At 45.3% G+C, this 19,142-nt stretch overlaps 2 protein-coding genes across 10 annotated transcripts in view; both read right to left on the reverse strand.

Annotated features, from left to right (window-relative positions):
• LOC129842144 (uncharacterized) overlaps positions 1 to 8,391 on the reverse strand; it is a 35,604-nt gene extending 27,213 nt beyond the window's left edge. For all 9 annotated transcript variants that reach the window (XM_055910559.1, XM_055910556.1, XM_055910558.1 and 6 more), the window contains exons 1-5: positions 6,870 to 8,391; positions 5,761 to 5,906; positions 3,775 to 3,856; positions 3,267 to 3,402; positions 1,285 to 1,487 (exon numbers count right to left, since the gene is read on the reverse strand). In XM_055910559.1, the coding sequence (XP_055766534.1) occupies positions 1,285 to 1,487; positions 3,267 to 3,402; positions 3,775 to 3,856; positions 5,761 to 5,906; positions 6,870 to 6,995 (693 nt within the window). In that variant the 5' untranslated portion in view covers positions 6,996 to 8,391. The remainder of the gene's footprint in view (positions 1 to 1,284; positions 1,488 to 3,266; positions 3,403 to 3,774; positions 3,857 to 5,760; positions 5,907 to 6,869) is intronic.
• Positions 8,392 to 9,531: 1,140 nt separating this feature from the next.
• Positions 9,532 to 18,190, reverse strand: LOC129842141 (charged multivesicular body protein 2b-like). Its single transcript, XM_055910547.1, has 6 exons — positions 18,016 to 18,190; positions 16,549 to 16,640; positions 14,770 to 14,964; positions 14,311 to 14,413; positions 11,545 to 11,651; positions 9,532 to 10,198 (listed from the first exon to the last, which is right to left on the reverse strand). Exons 1-6 carry the CDS (start codon positions 18,047 to 18,049, stop codon positions 10,082 to 10,084), a joined length of 648 nt encoding a protein of 215 aa, XP_055766522.1. The 5' UTR covers positions 18,050 to 18,190; the 3' UTR covers positions 9,532 to 10,081.
• Between the last annotated feature and the right edge of the window lie 952 nt (positions 18,191 to 19,142).

Raw genomic sequence — 19,142 nt, forward strand, 5'->3', positions numbered from 1 at the left:
TAACTGGTCTAGGAACAGCGGGTCAACTGGTCTAGGAACAGCGGGTCAACTGGTCTAGGAACAGCGGGTCAACTGGTCTAGGAACAGCGGGTCAACTGGTCTAGGAACAGCGGGTCAACTGGTCTAGGAACAGCGGGTCAACTGGTCTAGGAACAGCGGGTCAACTGGTCTAGGAACAGCGGGTCAACTGGTCTAGGAACAGCGGGTCAACTGGTCTAGGAACAGCGGGTTAACTGGTCTAGGAACAGCGGGTTAACTGGTCTAGGAACAGCGGGTTAACTGGTCTAGGAACAGTGGGTCAACTGGTCTAGGAACAGCGGGTCAACTGGTCTAGGAACAGCGGGTCAACTGGTCTAGGAACAGCGGGTCAACTGGTCTAGGAACAGCGGGTCAACTGGTCTAGGAACAGCGGGTCAACTGGTCTAGGAACAGCGGGTCAACTGGTCTAGGAACAGCGGGTCAACTGGTCTAGGAACAGCGGGTTAACTGGTCTAGGAACAGCGGGTTAACTGCCTTGTTCAGGGGCAGAACAACAGATTTGTACCTTGTCAGCTCAGGGATTCAATCTTGCAAAGTCCAACGCTCTAACCACTAAGCTACCCTGCGCTAGGTCCAGCTAGCATAGCAGTTCATCCTCTCATCTCTACATCCCAGCTAGCATATCAGTTCATCCTCTCATCTCTACCGTAGATCCCAGCTAGCATATCAGTTCATCCTCTCATCTCTACCGTAGATCCCAGCTAGCATATCAGTTCATCCTCTCATCTCTACCGTAGATCCCAGCTAGCATATCAGTTCATCCTCTCATCTCTACCGTAGATCCCAGCTAGCATATCAGTTCATCCTCTCATCTCTACCGTAGATCCCAGCTAGCCTATCAGTTCATCCTCTCATCTCTACATCCCAGCTAGCCTATCAGTTCATCCTCTCATCTCTACCGTAGATCCCATCTAGCATATCAGTTCATCCTCTCATCTCTACATCCCAGCTAGCCTATCAGTTCATCCTCTCATCTCTACCGTAGATCCCATCTAGCATATCAGTTCATCCTCTCATCTCTAGATCCCAGCTAGCATATCAGTTCATCCTCTCATCTCTACATCCCAGCTAGCATATCAGTTCATCCTCTCATCTCTACCGTAGATCCCATCTAGCATATCAATTACAGTACATACCCTCAGCAGTAATTAGCCGCCCATTCCCAACATTTTATATTTAAGTCATTTAGCAGATGCTTTTATCCCGTAATCCAGGAATCCTAATAACCAAAGTTAGTTCCCTCACCTCTTCGTGCATATGGTGAGGGAGCGACGCCTTCAAGAGACAGGTGAGGTAGGCCTGTCTGAAGAACAGGTGTCGTCCGGCAACAGGGTGCTGAGAGCAGGTCTTAGCCAAGACCACAGCCTCGGTGAACATCTCACTGGACAGCAGGTAACGAACACGCAGCTCGAAGAACACTGGCACCTCTGAGCCTAGGTACCGGTCCACTGTGGAGAGAGACAAGGGTCAGTGTTACACCTCTGAGCCTAGGTACCGGTCCACTGTGGAGAGAGACACGGGTCAGTGTTACACCTCTGAGCCTAGGTACCGGTCCACTGTGGAGAGAGACACGGGTCAGTGTTACACCTCTGAGCCTAGGTACCGGTCCACTGCGGAGAGAGACACGGGTCAGTGTTAACACCTCTGAGCCTAGGTACCGGTCCACTGTGGAGAGAGACACGGGTCAGTGTTACACCTCTGAGCCTAGGTACCGGTCCACTGTGGAGAGAGACACGGGTCAGTGTTAACACCTCTGAGCCTAGGTACCGGTCCACTGTGGAGAGAGACACGGGTCAGTGTTAACACCTCTGAGCCTAGGTACCGGTCCACTGTGGAGAGAGACAAGGGTCAGTGTTACACCTCTGAGCCTAGGTACCGGTCCACTGCGGAGAGAGACACGGGTCAGTGTTACACCTCTGAGCCTAGGTACCGGTCCACTGTGGAGAGAGACACGGGTCAGTGTTACACCTCTGAGCCTAGGTACCGGTCCACTGTGGAGAGAGACAAGGGTCAGTGTTAACACCTCTGAGCCTAGGTACCGGTCCACTGTGGAGAGAGACACGGGTCAGTGTTACACCTCTGAGCCTAGGTACCGGTCCACTGTGGAGAGAGACACGGGTCAGTGTTACACCTCTGAGCCTAGGTACCGGTCCACTGTGGAGAGAGACAAGGGTCAGTGTTAACACCTCTGAGCCTAGGTACCGGTCCACTGTGGAGAGAGACACGGGTCAGTGTTAACACCTCTGAGCCTAGGTACCGGTCCACTGTGGAGAGAGACAAGGGTCAGTGTTAAATCCCAAATAGTGGTCTACATTACAGTAGTACATATTAAGAGTTACAGTAGTAAATATGAAGAGTTACAGTAGTAAATATGAAGAGTTACAGTAGTAAATATGAAGAGTTACAGTAGTAAATATGAAGAGTTACAGTAGTAAATATGAAGAGTTACAGTAATAAATATGAAGGGTTACAGTAATAAATATGAAGGGTTACAGTAATAAATATGAAGAGTTACAGTAATAAATATGAAGGGTTACAGTAATAAATATGAAGGGTTACAGTAATAAATATGAAGGGTTACAGTAATAAATATGAAGGGTTACAGTAGTAAATATGAAGGGTTACAGTAATAAATATGAAGGGTTACAGTAATAAATATGAAGGGTTACAGTAATAAATATGAAGGGTTACAGTAATAAATATGAAGGGTTACAGTAATAAATATGAAGGGTTACAGTAATAAATATGAAGGGTTACAGTAATAAATATGAAGGGTTACAGTAATAAATATGAAGGGTTACAGTAATAAATATGAAGGGTTACAGTAATAAATATGAAGGGTTATAGTAGTAAATATGAAGGGTTACAGTAGTAAATATTAAATCCACACAGAGAGGAACCTCTAGTTATCTGACTCCTGTCATTATAGACGGACGACTCCAGAGCAGATATTTACACAACAGATTTCTAGTCAGTAATACAACATGGTATATGGATGAGTATGTTGATGTGGTCCATGGCCCTCACTCTCCCAGTCTCTCCCCCAGTCTCTCCCCCAGTCTCTCCCCCAGTCTCTCCCCCAGTCTCTCCCCCAGTCTCTCCCCCAGTCTCTCCCCCAGTCTCTCCCAGTCACTCCCAGTCTCTCCCAGTCACTCCCAGTCACTCCCAGTCACTCCCAGTCACTCCCAGTCACTCCCAGTCACTCCCAGTCACTCCCAGTCTCTCACCTTCATCCCGGGGCTGTTGCGAGTCCTTCAGGATGGCCTGTAGTATGGGGTTGGTCCACGGGCCCTTCTCTCTGATGATCTGTCCCACCTGAAGCAGGTGAATGTTCTGGTGCCTCTCCAGCTGGGAAAAACATTCCTGAAAGAGGAGGAAAAGTTTAGCCTGGTCCAAGATCTATGTGCCATCTTGCCAAACTCAGAGATCATGTTTTATAGCATTCCATAAAGCAGTGAGAAATGGATATGGGATCTGATTGGTCAGCTGATTCAACTGGATTGGATCTGGTATCTGATTGGTCAGCTGATTCAAATGGATTGGATCTGATTGGTCAGCTGATTCAAATGCAAAACAGCCTCTTTGTGTCGTCTTGTTGACATGACAACAACCATAGGAGCTGGCAAGACAGCACATAACAGATCTGGAACCAGGCTAGGAAGGGGTGTCAACTCATCACAGTCACATATGTCTATGGTTCCTGAGATTTGAAACAAACGGGGGAAGACAACTCACCTGGAACGAATCAAGGATATTTTTCAAGGGATCCTGCAGGATCTTATTCCTGTTCAAAAACAGCAAGAGCTCAAAAGCACTCCTGTGGGGAGAGAGAGGGGAGGGGGAGGGGAGAGGGGACTGTTTGAGCCTCTTACCTCCTTTAATAAATGTTACAACAGGGACGGAATAACGAGGCTGACAGGGGCAGAGTCAGCCTAGAAAACAACACTCATACTGGAGATAGTGTCATGTCATCCCCAGTCTCTATGAACCCCAAGGAGCAGGTAAACAAGTCCAGACTCATACTGGAGATAGTGTCATGTCTCCCCCAGTCTCTATGTACCCCAAGGAGAGGGTAAACAAGTCCAGACTCATACTGGAGGTCATGTCTCCCCCAGTCTCTATGTACCCCAAGGAGCAGGTAAACAAGTCAAGACTCATACTGGAGGTAGTGTCATGTCTCCCCCAGTCTCTATGTACCCCAAGGAGCAGGTAAACAAGTCCAGACTCATACTGGAGGTAGTGTCATGTCTCCCCCAGTCTCTATGTACCCCAAGGAGCAGGTAAACAAGTCAAGACTCATACTGGAGGTAGTGTCATGTCTCCCCCAGTCTCTATGTACCCCAAGGAGCAGGTAAACAAGTCAAGACTCATACTGGAGGTAGTGTCATGTCTCCCCCAGTCTCTATGAACCCCAAGGAGCAGGTAAACAAGTCAAGACTCATACTGGAGGTAGTGTCATGTCTCCCCCAGTCTCTATTAACCCCAAGGAGCAGGTAAACAAGTCCAGACTCATACTGGAGGTCATGTCTCGCCCAGTCTCTATGTACCCCAAGGAGCAGGTAAACAAGTCCAGACTCATACTGGAGGTAGTGTCATGTCTCCCCCAGTCTCTATGTACCCCAAGGAGCAGGTAAACAAGTCCAGACTCATACTGGAGGTAGTGTCATGTCTCCCCCAGTCTCTATGTACCCCAAGGAGCAGGTAAACAAGTCAAGACTCATACTGGAGGTAGTGTCATATCTCCCCCAGTCTCTATGAACCCCAAGGAGCAGGTAAACAAGTCCAGACTCATACTGGAGGTAGTGTCATGTCTCCCCCAGTCTCTATGTACCCCAAGGAGCAGGTAAACAAGTCCAGACTCATACTGGAGGTAGTGTCATGTCTCCCCCAGTCTCTATGTACCACAAGGAGCAGGTAAACAAGTCCAGACTCATACTGGAGGTAGTGTCATGTCTCCCCCAGTCTCTATGAACCCCAAGGAGCAGGTAAACAAGTCCAGACTCATACTGGAGGTAGTGTCATGTCTCCCCCAGTCTCTATGTACCCCAAGGAGCAGGTAAACAAGTCCAGACTCATACTGGAGGTAGTGTCATGTCTCCCCCAGTCTCTATGAACCCCAAGGAGCAGGTAAACAAGTCCAGACTCATACTGGAGGTAGTGTCATGTCTCCCCCAGTCTCTATGTACCCCAAGGAACAGGTAAACAAGCCCAGACTCATACTGGAGGTAGTGTCATGTCTCCCCCAGTCTCTATGTACCCCAAGGAGCAGGTAAACAAGTCCAGACTCATACTGGAGGTAGTGTCATGTCTCCCCCAGTCTCTATGTACCCCAAGGAGCAGGTAAACAAGTCCAGACTCATACTGGAGGTAGTGTCATGTCTCCCCCAGTCTCTATGTACCCCAAGGAGCAGGTAAACAAGTCCAGACTCATACTGGAGGTAGTGTCATGTCTCCCCCAGTCTCTATGTACCCCAAGGAGCGGGTGAGCAAGTCAAGACTCATACTGGAGGTAGTGTCATGTCTCCCCCAGTCTCTATGTACCCCAAGGAGCAGGTAAACAAGTCCAGACTCATACTGGAGATAGTGTCATGTCTCCCCCAGTCTCTATGTACCCCAAGGAGCAGGTGAGCAAGTTAAGACTCATACTGGAGATAGTGTCATGTCTCCCCCAGTCTCTATGTACCCCAAGGAGCGGGTGAGCAAGTCAAGACTCATACTTACAGGGCAAGGCTACTCAGTGTGTAGCATACATGTTCACAGTCAGACGGGAAGCAGGCCGAGGCTTGGACAAAGGAACATAGAGCAGTCTGGAGCACCTGCAGCTGTGGCAAGGGTACCTGCCATCGTCCGGAATACACCTCCACCAACTACAGGGAGGGAAGAGAGGGGAGAGGGAGGGGAGAGAGGGAAGGGGGTGGGAGGGGAGAGAGGGAAGGGGGTGAGGAGGGAGAGGGGGAAGGGGGTGGGGAGGGAGAGAGGGAAGGGGGTGGGGAGGGAGAGAGGGAAGGGGGTGGGGAGGGAGAGAGGGAAGGGGGTGGGGAGGGAGAGAGATACAGGTAGGAAAAGGGTGAGGGAAAATAAGACAGTGGATAGGGAAACCATACCAAGACGTTGGATGGGCCCAATTAAAAACAATGGTTGTCCCTTTCACTGTATCATCAGCTCAACTTGGTAGGAACAAGAATACTAATACTGAACGCTAGCTACATTATTACCTAACTAGGCCATCATAGTCAGACTAACTAGACACTGTAGCGAGCTATAAGTATCTGTAACGCTGCAATCCTAATAGATGTTACAACACAGAGTAAACCATCTTTGGTTACAATCTAGCTGGATAAAACATGGCTTAGTCAATATGACAAATTGAAAAAGCAACTTCAAAATGAAAGTGCAGTCATTGAATTCCATGAGACTTCTTGGCAAGTTCCCGAATCTACTGTTGGCAAACTAGCAGCTAACTAACTAGCTAAACTGGGAACTGAAGATAACTTGGCTAACAAGCAAGCTACCGAAAACGACTTGACTGACAATGCTTTTCCACGTAGCTAACTACTAACAGTATACCATCATGCATTTTGAAAAGAGTGAATTAGCATATAACATGTGACATTATAGAAACAGGTTCGTTTATTGGTTGCTAGCTAGTCATTTACGGGTTGTTAGCTGTGTGTTTCTGGGGGAGGGGAATAGGTTGGTTGGCTAGTTAGCCCTAGCATAGATTAGAGAAAGGAGCTCTGGCCCTAGCTAGCTAACGTTAGCTAGTTCGAGCCTTTACTAGAAAACTAGTCTTTCGCTTTTCCCAGATGCGATACCAATACATTTCGTACCTTACAGAACCGTAAACAGTATAACTTGCTTTGAAGTCCGTATTCTTCACTTGAGTTACTGACAAACAAACTCTCCAATTCTTTTTTAAAACCCTCTAACTCAAATTCACTCTCTTCTTCCGCCATACTGCTTGTCTTGCCTAGCGCGTAGCTACAGCGACGAAACGCAACTGTCCAACCTAGCGTATCGCGTCGAGAGATTCGATTGGATGATATTCACGTCTGTATTGCTTACGGCGGAAAAATACGTCTTGTGATTGGAGCACACTGCACCTCATCCAAAAAACCCGCCCTACATTGAAGGTATCTTGTGTTTATATTATTGGTTACATTGGAACATTGTTGCAACGTGTTTGATAACGTTTCTTGTACGTTCTCACCAGCTAATATTGAATGAGTCAATTAGTGATTGTATCTGTCTGTGTCTCTTACTTCAGAACGGCGGCATGATCAAAACATGGTATACCTTTCCATTCCGTTGATTGGTTGTCATGAAATGATATTGGATTTGTGCTCATTTATTAATTAACAGGTGACACCAGCGCCGCCTACCTAAACAAATCAATCCCTTACTGTCTTGTTAAAGGAATCGGTTCTGGCTGTTGATTCCAATAAGGACTAGGTCGCAGTTGAGCAGCAGGTGACCAATGCTTATGACTGCTTTATTTATGGAATGCTTTGAAAAAACCTTGCGCATCCTTTGAGTTTGTCAAACAATTTGGTTTATGCAAGTGAATTTTTTATCTACCTTTACCCCTCATTTCTCTGCCATTTAAAACGTACTCTGTAAAGGCAGTATTTGTAACCTGGAATTGGCATGTCCTTTATACGTAGCCGATGTGAATATAACGCCGAAGAGCCGAGTCTGGACATTTGAGAAGCAACCCCGTGTGGTTCATACTAGGCCTACACCCTTTGAGGAAGAGTGTCCTTGTTTTCCTTCAGACCCATTCCTCAAAGGTAATTGATCGCTGTCTCATTGCATCTATGTCCTTATTGATCCGATCTGTTTTGGCTCCAGTTCCCCCTGTAGGTAGCAGTAGTTCAGGACTCTTGTTGACCACGATGTCTGTCGGGCTGCAGGTTGTCCTATACAAATCCTATACAACATGACATCACCCAGCACTTTAATGGCCACTGTGCGGTATACTGCACGTTTTACCTGACCAATCATATATTTATATATATCTATATATTTTAAATGTTGTGAATGTACTATGTCTGTAAGGATGACAGACTCATTTCCCCATGAGGGGATTAATAAAGTTAATCTCAGGGGTGGTGGGCTGGTTGGTAGTCATCTTGTCCTGCTGCTGTGGAGAGTCCCAGCCTTTATCGGCAGCACCATAGCGACCGCTCAGATCTTCTGAGAGAGGCTGTGGATGAACTGTGACCTGCAGAGTACTGGACAGATGCAAGGTCAGAAGACAAGGGCCAAAAGCGCTCTCCTTCTTCCCTATATAGTACACTACTTTAGACCAGGGCCCTATTATCTATATAGTACACTACTTTAGACCAGGACCCTATGGAGTACACTACTTTAGACCAGGGCCCTATTATCTATATAGTACACTACTTTAGACTAGGACCCTATAGAGTACACTACTTTAGACCAGGGCCCTATTATCTATATAGTACACTACTTTAGACCAAAACCCTATTCCCTACATAGTGGACTACTTTAGGCCAGGGAACTATAGAACCCTATTCCCTATATAGTGCACTACTTTAGACCAGGGTCTACTGACAGCTTTCTGTTTCAGACTGAAGATCTATCTGATGAAGTGCCTTGTATATATCTGAGAAATAAAGTATTTTTTATTTTTTATTTACACTTTCTCAAAACAAGAGAGCAGAAAAACATAAAATATCAAGTCTGTGACTGTTGGGCCGGAACAAAACCCTGCAGGAGCGTAGCTCCCAAGGACAAGAGTTGGCCACCGCATCACAACCTCTAAGATATCAGGGCCGTGTTCACAAAGCGTCTCACAACAGGAGTGCTGATTACCATCAGTTTTGGCTTTAGATCCTAATGGATAAGAGGGGACCTGATCCTAATGGATAAGAGGGGACCTGATCCTAGATCCTAATGGATAAGAGGGGACCTGATCCTAGATCCTAATGGATAAGAGGGGACCTGATCCTAGATCCTAATGGATAAGAGGGGACCTGATCCTAGATCCTAATGGATAAGAGGGGACCTGATCCTAGATCCTAATGAATAAGAGGGGACCTGATCCTAGATCCTAATGAATAATGGGGGGGGGGGGGGGCAGCGAGAGGTGGGGCTAAGTGGGGGGGCAGGAGGAGGGGGGGGAGAGGTGAGGCTAAGTGGGGGAGACAGGGAGAGGTGGGGCTAAGTGGGGGGGACAGGGAGAAGTGAGGCTAAGTGGGGGGGGGGGGGGGGGGGCAGGAGGGGAGGGGGAGAGGTGAGGCTAAGTGGGGGAGACAGGGAGAGGTGGGGCTAAGTGGGGGGGGGGGGCAGCGAGAGTTGGGGATGAAAAATGGACTAATCCTAAAGTTGGTTTTCAGGGGGGTGAAAGGTAGTTTCAGATTCTACTGTTCATGTATTCAAAATGAAAAGATATGACTTTGTCAACGAGTATAATCAGCAGTTATACATGCAATTCAACTTCCTGTTTCTTAAAATATATATATATATTTTTTTTTAATTGATAGGCTGTTATTAACTTTAATCTTGATAAATCCCCGTGACCTTTAGGAGCACTGACCTGGAACTATAGCAGCATTCTCCTTCACTTCCTGTTCTAAACTCCACACAGGTGGAAAACCTGGGGGGGGGGGGGGGGGGGTGCGTTCAGTAGGACGAAAACGTTACGCAACGTTCAGATAGGAATACGCTATACAGAACAACTACATGCCTCTCTGACGTGTAGAACGAGGCTCTGTCCGTGACGTTTCCATGTTATCTGCAACGTTCTACAACGTTAGGCTACTGAAGGGGACCCTGTTATTCAAACTCTCTCTCGTCGTGGGGCCACTGCAGAGACCCAATACACAGCAGGACAACTACATGCAGTGGCATCTATAGTCATATAGACTATATATATAGATATATATATAAAATAGTGTCACTATATCCCAGAAAAGGCTTGTCAGAGACTGAGCAGGGGGAGTCGTGTGTGTGTGTCCAGGCACAGGGTGTGTGTGTGTGTGTGTGTGTCCAGGCACAGGGTGTGTGTGTGTGTTAGTTAGTCCACTCCCAAGGCTTTGAGCTGTCGCTCGATGTCTTCGTCCGAGATGCCGTCTGATTTGGAGGTAGAGGAAGAAGCGGGGTTGTTTCTGCTGGTCGAAGGAGCATTCACCATCTACGATCAATAACAACAAAACACATTAAATCAACTCAACCTTGATTCTCCCAAGCAAATGCCACTCATAGTATTTCCACAGTACTAGTGTCCTGTCCAGGGGGTGTCCTGGTACATCAAGCTGTCTCACTACAGTAACAGGAGATTCAGCTCCTGTCCAGGGGGTGTCCTGGTACATCGAGCTGTCTCACTACAGTAACAGGAGATAGACTAGTGTCCTGTCCAGGGGGTGTCCTGGTACATCAAGCTGTCTCACTACAGAAACAGGAGATAGACTAGTGTCCTGTCCAGGGGGTGTCCTGGTACATCAAGCTGTCTCACTACAGTAACAGGAGCTCCTGCCCTCTGGGCCATTCTGGCTTAGACAAGGCTAACTTACTTTACGGAGTATTTCCATAGAGCTGCAGAATGACATCCCCAGTAGGATCCTGACCCAGTAGGATCCTGACCCAGTAGGACCCTAACCCTGACCCAGTAGGACCCTAACCCAGTAGGACCCTAACCCAGTGGGACCCTAACCCAGTTGGACCCTTGTCAGCCAATCAGCATTCAGGGCTGGAACCAGCCAGTTTATGCTGCTACATACAGGTCCAGTTTCCCGGACACCGACTGGTCTTATTTCAAATCTCCAATGAAAGTTATTTTAAATCCAGGACTAGTCTAGATCTATATCTGGGAAACCAGCCCCAAGGATATCTCTATTACAGTTCCCAATATCAGGGTTTAGTCTCTAGATCTATATCTGGGAAACCAGCCCCAAGGATCGCTCTTAGTTCCCAATATCAGGGTTTAGTCTCTAGATCGATATCTGGGAAACCAGCCCCAAGGATCTCTTAGTTCCCAATATCAGGGTTTAGTCTCTAGATCTATATCTGGGAAACCCGCCCCAAGGATCTCTATTACAGTTCCCAATATCAGGGTTTAGTCTCTAGATCGATATCTGGGAAACCAGCCCCAAGGATCTCTCTATTACAGTTCCCAATATCAGGGTTTAGTCTCTAGATCTATATCTGGGAAACCAGCCCCAAGGATCTCTTAGTTCCCAATATCAGGGTTTAGTCTCTAGATCTATATCTGGGAAACCAGCCCCAAGGATCTCTATTACAGTTCCCAATATCAGGGTTTAGTCTCTAGATCTATATCTGGGAAACCAGCCCCAAGGATCTCTCTATTACAGTTCCCAATATCAGGGTTTAGTTTCTAGATCTATATCTGGGAAACCAGCCCCAAGGATCTCTTAGTTCCCAATATCTGGGTTTAGTCTCTAGATCTATATCTGCCTTTGTTAAAAATCAGGTACATCATTGAGAACACATTCTATTTGACAATAAACACCAATGTCTCACCTTTCCTGATATCTCGATGCCGATCTCGTCCAGAACCTGGTTAACGATGCTATCAGACTCCTCTTCGTCTCCAGACTCGTCAAAGATCTCATCCAGCGTGTCGTTAACTGAGAGAAGGGGACAGAGAGAAGACTCCTATAACACATCCCTTGTCATAACACACACACACAGTCAAAAGTTTTTGAACACCTACTCATTCAAGGGTTTTTCTTTATTTTTACTATTTTCTACATTGTAGAATAATAGTGAAGACATCAAAACTATGAAATAACACATATGGAATCATGTAGTAACCAAAAGTGTTAAACAAATCAAAATATTTTATATTTGAGATTCTTCAAAATAGCCACCCTTTGTCTTGATGATAGCTTTGCATACTCTTGGCATTCTCTCAACCAGCTTCACCTGGAATGTTTTTCCAACAGTCTTGAAGGAGTTCCCACATATGCTGAGCACTTGTTGGCTGCTTTTCATTCACTCTGCGGTCCAACTCATTCCAAACCATCTCAATTGGGTTGAGGCCGGGTGATTGCGTAGGCCATGTTGGTTAAGTGTGCTTTAAATTCAAAATAAAATCAGACACCAGCAAAGCACCCCCACACCTCCTCCTCCATGCTTCAATGTGGGAACCACAAATGCAGATGTTCACCTACTCTGCGTCTCAAAGACACAGCGGTTGGAACCAAACATTTCCACCGGTCTAATGTACATTGCTCATGTTTCTTGGCCCAATCAAGTCTCTTATTATTGGTGTCCTTTAGTAGTGGTTTCTTTGCAGCAATTCGACCATGAAGGCCTGATTTATGCAGTCGCCTCTGAAGGGTTTGATGTTGAGATGTGTCTGTTACTTGAAGTCTGTGAAGCATTTATTTGGGCTGCAATTTCTGAGGCTGGTAACTCTAATGAACGTATCCTCTGCAGCAGAGGGAACTCTGGGTCTTCCTTTCCTGTGACGGTCCTCCTGAGAGACAGTTTCATCATATCCTCTGCAGAGGTAACTCTGGGTCTTCCTTTCCTGTGGCGGTCCTCATGAGAGCCAGTTTCATCATAGCGCTTGATGGTTTTTGCGGCTGCACTTGAAGAAACTTTCAAAGTTCTTGAAATGTTCCTGATTGACTGACCGTCATGTCTTACAGTAATGATGGACTGTGGTTTCTCTTTGCTTATTTGAGCTGTTCTTGCCATAATATGGACTTGGTCTTTAATCAAATAGGGCTATCTTCTGTATATCACCCCTACCATGTCACAACACAACTGATTGGCTCAAATGCATTAATAAGAAGGGAAAAAAAATCCACTAATTAACATAAGGCACAGCTGTTAATTGAAACGTAATATGACGTAGTACACTATATAGGTAATACTATGATGTAGTACACTATATAGGTAATACTATGATGTAGTACACTATATAGGTAATACTATGATGTAGTGCACTATATAGGTAATACTATGATGTAGTGCACTATATAGGTAATACTATGATGTAGTGCACTATATAGGTAATACTATGATGTAGTACACTATATAGGTAATACTATGATGTAGTACACTATATAGGTAATACTATGACGTAGTGCACTATATAGGTAATACTATGATGTAGTGCACTATATAGGTAATACTATGACGTAGTACACTATATAGGTAATACTATGATGTAGTACACTATATAGGTAATACTATGACGTAGTGCACTATATAGGTAATACTATGATGTAGTGCACTATATAGGTAATACTATGACGTAGTACACTATATAGGTAATACTATGATGTAGTACACTATATAGGTAATACTATGACGTAGTGCACTATATAGGTAATACTATGATGTAGTGCACTATATAGGTAATACTATGATGTAGTGCACTATATAGGTAATACTATGACGTAGTACACTATATAGGTAATACTATGACGTAGTACACTATATAGGTAATACTATGACGTAGTGCACTATATAGGTAATACTATGATGTAGTGCACTATATAGGTAATACTATGATGTAGTGCACTATATAGGTAATACTATGATGTAGTACACTATATAGGTAATACTATGATGTAGGACACTATATAGGTAATACTGTGATGTAGTACACTATATAGGTAATACTATGATGTAGTACACTATATAGGTAATACTATGATGTAGTACACTATATAGGTAATACTGTGATGTAGTACACTATATAGGTAATACTATGATGTAGTGCACTATATAGGTAATACTATGATGTAGTGCACTATATAGGTAATACTGTGATGTAGTACACTATATAGGTAATACTATGATGTAGTACACTATATAGGTAATAATATGATGTAGTACACTATATAGGTAATAATATTATGCCACGTTAGCAGTCTTATCATCATGGAGGACAACATAGAATGTGTAATATAGATCCAGTCTTATCATCATGAGGACAACATAGAATGTGTAATATAGATCCAGTCTTATCATGAGGACAACATAGAATGTGTAATATAGATCCAGTCTTATCATCATGAGGACAACATAGAATGTGTAATATAGATCCAGTCTTATCATGAGGACAACATAGAATGTGTAATATAGATCCAGTCTTATCATGAGGACAACATAGAATGTGTAATATAGATCCAGTCTTATCATGAGGACAACATAGAATGTGTAATATAGATCCAGTCTTATCATGAGGACAACATAGAATGTGTAATATAGATCCAGTCTTATCATCATGAGGACAACATAGAAAGTGTAATATAGATCCAGTCTTACTCAGCTCCTCTGACATCTCCATCTTCATGTTCTCCTTCTGGAAGTTCTGCATGGTCTGCTGCATCTTCTGAGGGTCCATCTTCTTATTGACAGCCTGCATAGTCTGACAAGGGAAAGAGAGGCACATGGTCTGATTACACTTCGCAACAGGCAGGCAACACCCATTAAAATACAGCACACAGAGAGACAGAGACATAGACAGAGACAGGGGAGACAGAGACACACACACACACACACACACAGAGAGACAGACAAGAGAGACAGACAGGGGAGACACAGACAGAGACACAGACAGACAGAGACAGGAGAGACAGACAGAGACACAGACAGAGACAGGAGAGACATAGACAGAGACACAGACAGACAGGAGATACATAGAGAATGCTGTCCAAGGTGTCTGCACTAGGTACATCACCCCCCCCCCCCGTAGGAAGAAGCAGCCCACTAATCCACACTTACTTTGGTAGTGGTAGCCATGGCCCCTGCCATCTTCATCTGGGAGTTCATGAGTTTGGTCTGAGAGGACATGGAGGTGACCTTTGAACCGACCGCGTAGCTTCTATTCTTCTGTCTCCTCAGCTGAATCAGCTGTTTGGCCAGGATGGTACACGCCTCCTTGTTCCCAGTCTTCGCCATCTTCTTAATCTCCATCTCCTGGGAGACAACGTGCATTCGTGAAAGGATTCAGACCCCTGGTACTTTCGACCACATTTTGTTACAGCCTTATTCTAAAATGGATTAAATCGTTTCCCCCCTCATCAATCTATACACAATAACCCAAAATGACATCACAATACCCCAAAATGACATCACAATACACCATAATGACACAGCAAAAACAGGTTTTTAGAAATGAACTGGAAACCTGGCACCATCCCTACGGGGGAAGCATTTTTATTTATTTAACGAGGCAAGTCAGTTAAGAACAAATTCTTATTTACAATGACGGCCTAGGAACAGTGGGTTAACTGCCTTGTTCAGGGGCAGAACGACAGATTTTTACCTTGTCAGCTCGGGGATTCGATCTTGCAACCTTTCGGTTACTAGTCCAACGCTCTAACCACTAGGCGACTTGTCGCCTCTACGCTCTAACCACTAGGCGACTTGTCGCCTCTACGCTCTAACCACTAGGCGACTTGTCGCCTCTACGCTCTAACCACTAGGCGACTTGTCGCCTCTACGCTCTAACCACTAGGCGACTTGTCGCCTCTACGCTCTAACCACTAGGCGACTTGTCGCCTCTACGCTCTAACCACTAGGCGACTTGTCGCCTCTACGCTCTAACCACTAGGCGACTTGTCGCCTCTACGCTCTAACCACTAGGCGACTTGTCGCCTCTACGCTCTAACCACTAGGCGACTTGTCGCCTCTACGCTCTAACCACTAGGCGACTTGTCGCCTCTACGCTCTAACCACTAGGCGACTTGTCGCCTCTACGCTCTAACCACTAGGCGACTTGTCGCCTCTACGCTCTAACCACTAGGCGACCTGCCGCCCATCAGCCTAGTGGTTAGAGCGTTGGACATCCACATTTTGTTACAGCCTTATTCTAAAATTGATTAAATCGTTTCCCCCCTCATCAATCTATACACAATACCCCAAAATGACATCACAATACCCCAAAATGACATCACAATACCCCAAAATGACATCACAATACCCTAAAATGACATCACAATAACCCAAAATGACAAAGCAAAAACAGGTTTTTAGAAATGTATGGTAGAGTGGCCAGACGGAAGCCACTCCTCAGTAAAAGTCACATGACAGCCCGCTTGAAGTTTGCCCTGAGGCACCTAAAGGACCAATATTGAACTCTTTGGCCTGAATGCCAAGCGTCACGTCTGGAGGAAACCAGGCACCACTCATCACCTGTCCAATACCATCCCTACGGTGAAGCATGGTGGTGGCAGCATCATGCTGTGGGGATGTTTTTCAGAGTCAGGATCGAGGGAAAGGGTACTGAGTAAAGGGTCTGAATACTGATGTATAATGTGATATTTCAGTTTATTTTCATAAATAGGTCAAAATGTCTAAATCTGTTTTTATGCTTTATCATTACGTGTGTGTGTGTGTGTGTGTGTGTGTGTGTGTGTGTGTGTGTGTGTGTGTGTGTGTGTGTGTGTGTGTAGATTGAGGCGGTCTGAATACTTTCCACTGTACATTATCCATAACTCAGATACTCTCTGTATTCACTACTGGACTTTGCTTGTGACAACAGACTACTACTACACCCACCAGTTGTTTTTCCTGTTTCTCCAGGGAAGATCTGTCTCTGGTGATCTGTCTCTGGGTTCCTCTCAGCTCTTTGGTCTGCTCCTTTATCACATCTAGACACAGCGGTGGGAGAGAAAACTACAAGATAAGTACTAGGCCTTGGTAGTGGTGGGAGAGAGAACTACAAGATAAGTACTAGGCCTTGGTAGTGGTGGGATAGAAGACTACAAGATAAGTATTAGGCCTTGGTAGTGGTGGGAGAGAGAACTACAAGATAAGTACTAGGCCTTGGTAGTGGTGGGAGAGAAGACTACAAGATAAGTACTAGGCCTTGGTAGTGGTGGGAGAGAAGACTACAAGATAAGTACTAGGCCTTGGTAGTGGTGGGAGAGAAGACTACAAGATAAGTACTAGGCCTTGGTAGTGGTGGGAGAAAAGACTACAAGATAAGTACTAGGCCTTGGTAGTGGTGGGAGAGAGAACTACAAGATAAGTACTAGGCCTTGGTAGTGGTGGGAGAGAAGACTACAAGATAAGTACTAGGCCTTGGTAGTGGTGGGAGAGAACTACAAGATAAGTACTAGGCCTTGATAGTGGTGGGATAGAAGACTACAAGATAAGTACTAGGCCTTGGTAGAGGTGGGAGAGAGAACTACAAGATAAGTACTAGGCCTTGGTAGTGGTCGGAGAACAGACAACAAGATAAGTACTAGGCCTTGGTAGTGATGGGAGAGAACTACAAGATAAGTACTAGGCCTTGGTAGTGATGGGAGAGAAAACTACAATATAAGTACTAGGCCTTGGTAGTGATGGGAGAGAACTACAAGATAAGTACTAGGCCTTGGTAGTGATGGGAGAGAGAACTACAAGATAAGTAAACACAGAGCGTTGGCAAACACAGAGAGGAGAAGAGAGCGAGAGAGAAACAATTGTCATTGTTTATTTCACTTGCTTTGGGCCATAGCCAAAACATACGTTTCTCATGTCAATGAAGCCCTTTGAATTGAGAGAGAGAGGAGACAGACGAGAGATCCACAGAGGGGACTCTACAGCAGCAGCATCATGTGGGGCTCTATGCATGAAGAGACTGAAAATCCAAAGTGACAGAACCTGCCTGTACCGCAAAAAGTCGGGAGAGCAAACCTCTCCTGTGGATACCCTATCGCCACCTACTACGGCCAAAAGGACCAACAGCACGTACTGCTGCTACGTTATTGTTATTATGACTCTATACAGACCAGCGTATTGAAAAGGCAGGCAAATAACACTTCCCTGTGTTTTCCCCCCTCAGATTACCTCCTATTTAACGACAAAAACTTGTTTTTTTACCATTAAGTTTAATCAACATTCTGACTTGTAATAGGAATGCTGAGCCGACCTGTTAGAGACAAGTCTGTAACGTAAAGTATTACACTCTCGGATAATAAGCGACTGAGGCTAACTTTGCTAATGTCAGCTAGCTGAAACACCGAGTCGGTGTACACTTACCATCTACTGTCTTCTTCTTGAAGAAGCCGGCCATGGTGACAGGCGATAACTTGGCCAAATAGCTATAATTCGATGATATTTTAAAAGGGCTCTGTACCCTGTTAATTAAACCCGACCACCGACTTGTTTATTTCCTGGTTCGGAGAGAAGCAGGAAGTGAAGCACTTTAAATGGGGGCGTTCTAGACAACCTAGTAATAAAAGCGCTGCGCTCACACTGAGCCAAGTCGCCTGGGTAGAAAGCCAACCGCTAGGTGGCAGTAGATACCTAGTTCCATAGCCACACCACAGCTGCATGGGGATAGCCAGTCAACCACAGAGCCCTTTACAGACTGTAAATAGCTTCCAGATGGATAGATCTGTCTGTTCATGATTTGAGAAAGGGGGGAGGGGTATTGCTTGCAAACTGGGTCAACGACTTGTGTGCGTTTCAAGTGCTTTGAACTTGTTGAGAACGCCGATTTGGCTATTTGGCAAACAAGCCGCGGCGTCAACCATAAACTACAGCTTTCATGCTCCTAAACAAATTATAGTATTAAAAAAAACACATAATTTTTTTTGTTGATAAAATCCTTACTTTTTTTCAATAAACGTTAATCAAATACAGCCACGGACTTGTGCCAATTGAATCTCAACAAGGAAACATCGACATTTTCTCTGAGTTTCCAACTGACATCAACGAGTAAATAGTCAGTGGCTGTATTTGTTAAACGTTTATTGAAAAAAAAGTAGCGATTTCATCAAAGAAAGGCACGCCACTACAAGGGGACAAACATAGGTACAAGATAAGCGTTTTCATCATTTAAAATTGTTTTGAAGTATTGACGTTGGGGCGAATTGATGTCATCTGAGTTGAATTCCACAAGAGCCTGGTCTCTGCTCCACTCCGTCGGCGGAGTCAGAAAACTTCCTTCACCGATAGAGTGGAGTTTAGTCAGATAAGCATGTTGGAAGAAGTCAGAAGCGATGGACGTGTTTCACGCCGTGTTTCACGCTAGCCAGAGGCGATGGACGTGTTTCACGCTAGTCTGAGGCGATGGACGTGTTTCACGCTAGTCAGAGGCGAGGGACGTATTTCACGCTAGTCAGTGGCGATGGACGTGTTTCACGCTAGTCTGAGGCGATGGA

This window comes from Salvelinus fontinalis, unplaced genomic scaffold (genome assembly GCF_029448725.1).
Source record: "Salvelinus fontinalis isolate EN_2023a unplaced genomic scaffold, ASM2944872v1 scaffold_0017, whole genome shotgun sequence".
Taxonomy (NCBI): domain Eukaryota; kingdom Metazoa; phylum Chordata; class Actinopteri; order Salmoniformes; family Salmonidae; genus Salvelinus; species Salvelinus fontinalis.